Source organism: Bidens hawaiensis, unplaced genomic scaffold (genome assembly GCF_021521415.1).
Source record: "Bidens hawaiensis isolate Kalapana, Puna unplaced genomic scaffold, B.hawaiensis_p1.1 tig00001685_1, whole genome shotgun sequence".
In the NCBI taxonomy this organism is placed as follows: Eukaryota; Viridiplantae; Streptophyta; class Magnoliopsida; order Asterales; family Asteraceae; genus Bidens; species Bidens hawaiensis.
Genome location: NW_027491095.1, coordinates 3,483,055 through 3,485,868, shown reverse-complemented (window position 1 = coordinate 3,485,868; position 2,814 = coordinate 3,483,055). Strand labels below are relative to the sequence as shown.

General features: G+C 36.1%; 1 protein-coding gene across 1 annotated transcript; it reads left to right on the top strand.

The window, feature by feature from the left end:
• Positions 1–207: 207 nt before the first annotated feature.
• Positions 208–2,608, top strand: LOC143593535 (peroxidase 4-like). Its single transcript, XM_077073143.1, has 3 exons — positions 208–739; positions 827–1,018; positions 1,968–2,608. Exons 1-3 carry the CDS (start codon positions 524–526, stop codon positions 2,526–2,528), a joined length of 969 nt encoding a protein of 322 aa, XP_076929258.1. The 5' UTR covers positions 208–523; the 3' UTR covers positions 2,529–2,608.
• The last annotated feature ends 206 nt before the right edge of the window (positions 2,609–2,814 follow it).

Below are 2,814 nucleotides of genomic sequence, written 5' to 3'. Positions count from 1 at the left end.
ATAACGATTTTGTTTCCAGATACTAGAAGGCAAATGAATTTTGAGTCTTCAATTGAGATTTTCAACGAATCACCTGGATAAAACTAATATATAATTCTAAGTTCTAACTACTCCAGGGATTATTTATATCCATTGACCTTTTGATATTTTTTTAAAATAACTATTCAAAACTAACCAAAGAAAAACATTATACTCTTGTGAACAAATCAACAGTCTTACACTTTTATATCTTAAGATATGGTAAGGAAGATAAATTATCCAAACAATATAATATAAAATTGCATGATTAGACCCCACTTTTGACAAATTCACACATGTATCCTATCACGTTAACGTGTTTCCAATCAAACCATATTAATTAAACTTGCATGCAAATTAGTCTAGATTAGTTGGTTAGCTGCTCGGGCCAAACACACACCTTTGACCTTTTAACTTTCAACCCTGACTTCTTACTATATATAGTAGCCCTGCCATCTCTTCATTCAACACACTCACCACCATTTTGTGACAATAAGGTAACAAAATGGCTTCTTCTTATATCACCTCCTTTGCATTGCTTGCTTGTGCCTTGTTCTTGATGAGTGATACCTCTTCGGCTCAACTCACTCCCTACTTCTACTCGAAAAGTTGCCCGAAGGTTTTTGACGCAGTAGGCTCAGTGGTTCGGGATGTTGTGGCTAAGGAGAAACGCATGGGCGCGTCCCTCCTTCGTCTCCATTTCCATGATTGTTTTGTAAATGTATGGGATATCTTTCTCTAGTGGACCTAACTATTTTGTGATTTATAGATAATAAAAGTAACTTTATATAATGTTTTCTTTTTGTAGGGTTGTGACGGGTCCATTCTATTAGATGACACGTCTTCATTCAGAGGGGAAAAAACCGCAGGTCCAAATGCTAACTCGGTTAGGGGCTTTAATGTGATTGATGACGTTAAGAAGAAGGTTGAAGGAGTTTGTCCTGGTGTTGTCTCGTGTGCTGATATCTTAGCAATTTCCGCTCTTGAATCTGTACTCGCTGTAAGTATAACTTCATGCTTCGCTAAATATGCCTATGTAGAGTCAACTATAACTTTCTTTGACACAGTTACAACGTGATAAACATAATCATGTAAGCTTATTTGCTAAATTCACTCGAATAACTTACTAGCCTAGCAAGATTAGCCAAATCAACCACATATGAGTCGGTTAAGCGCGTTGATACAATTATTGACATATATTGACAAAGCCTAAACTTCTTGGTCGAGGTCATCACGTGTTATATTTTCTTTCGACTATGATTAAACGATCAAACTAGTGTTTATTGAGGTTCTATAACATGAATCTAACAAATTCATGTCACCAGGACTGTAAAGGCACCTTGGCTTCACCCCTCTAATAATATATACACTACATTAATTAGGAAATGAAGAGAATAAAAAAAAGAAGACAAGAATCAATGTCTTTGAAATGTAGACTATCAAAAATTCAACACGACTACAAAACTACAATATAACATTTATACTATTTAACTATAATTTCAAATTAAGAAATTATATTTTAATAATTTAAACTATGAATCGTTATCTACTCATGGTTATAACTTTCATTTATGTTATTCAATACAATTCCAAACATTATGGTTGAGATAAAATCGATAATTGTTTAACGGTGATAGACAAACTTCTTTATTTGCTAAGATGAGACTGTGCTTCACAAAGAATAATCGTTATGAATATCATTAGTCAGACAGTAAGTATTGCCGGTTAATTATTACGGAATAATAACATACAGTTTTATTATTAAATCTAATTTAGCTAATAACTTCAAGCCTTTAATAAAGTGGTCCTGTTGAAATGATGGATTTCGCATCCATTAACTATTTAAAAAGAATCTAACACCTACCAATCAAGACTAAAACAATTGTTCCATGTAGTGGATGTGTCCATACAACAACTGAACACTATTAATCCATGTTATACATGAGCAGTTAGGTGGACCAGAATGGACAGTTAAACTAGGAAGAAGAGACTCCAAGTCAGCCAGCTTTTCCGCAGCCAACAGTGGCGTTATTCCGCCACCAACATCCACCCTCAACAACCTCATCAACCGGTTCCAAGCAGTAGGTCTCTCAGCCAAAGATATGGTGGCACTCTCTGGCTCACACACAATCGGACAAGCACGATGTACTACCTTTAGAGCACGTGTTTACAACGAATCCAACATTGATGCTAATTTTGCTAAGTCAAGACAAGCAAACTGCCCAAGTCGAAGCGGCTCTGGTGATAACAACATTGCACCACTTGACCTTAAAACACCAACCTATTTCGATAACAATTACTACGGGAATCTAATCAGCCAAAAGGGTTTGCTCCACTCAGACCAGATTTTGCACAACGGTGGATCCACGGACTCGTTGGTGGAGCAGTACAACAAAAACCCTGAAAGTTTCTTTAAGGATTTTGCCGCCGCAATGGTCAAGATGGGCGATATTCGTCCCCTCACTGGATCCAACGGAGAAATCAGAAAGAACTGCAGAGTGCCTAATTGAGTTCTTAATGTTACCAGTCATGTGTGAATTTTATGATTTGAGCTGTTGTTTTGAATTGTTTTTTAAATAAAAGTGTGAATTGAGTGTGATTTCTTTCCTGCAATAAAAATAATATGTTCATGTTTACTTGATTTTTTTGTGAGCTTCAAATTCCTTCCCTTCGAGCTAGCCGGAATCAATCCATTTCTTTTGTCTGTAAGAGAAAAGGCGCTTATTCCTTGAAATATGAGCGCAGCGGAGTCATGAACAAAAAAGAATAGCCACTTCCTTTTCTATGCTATTTACC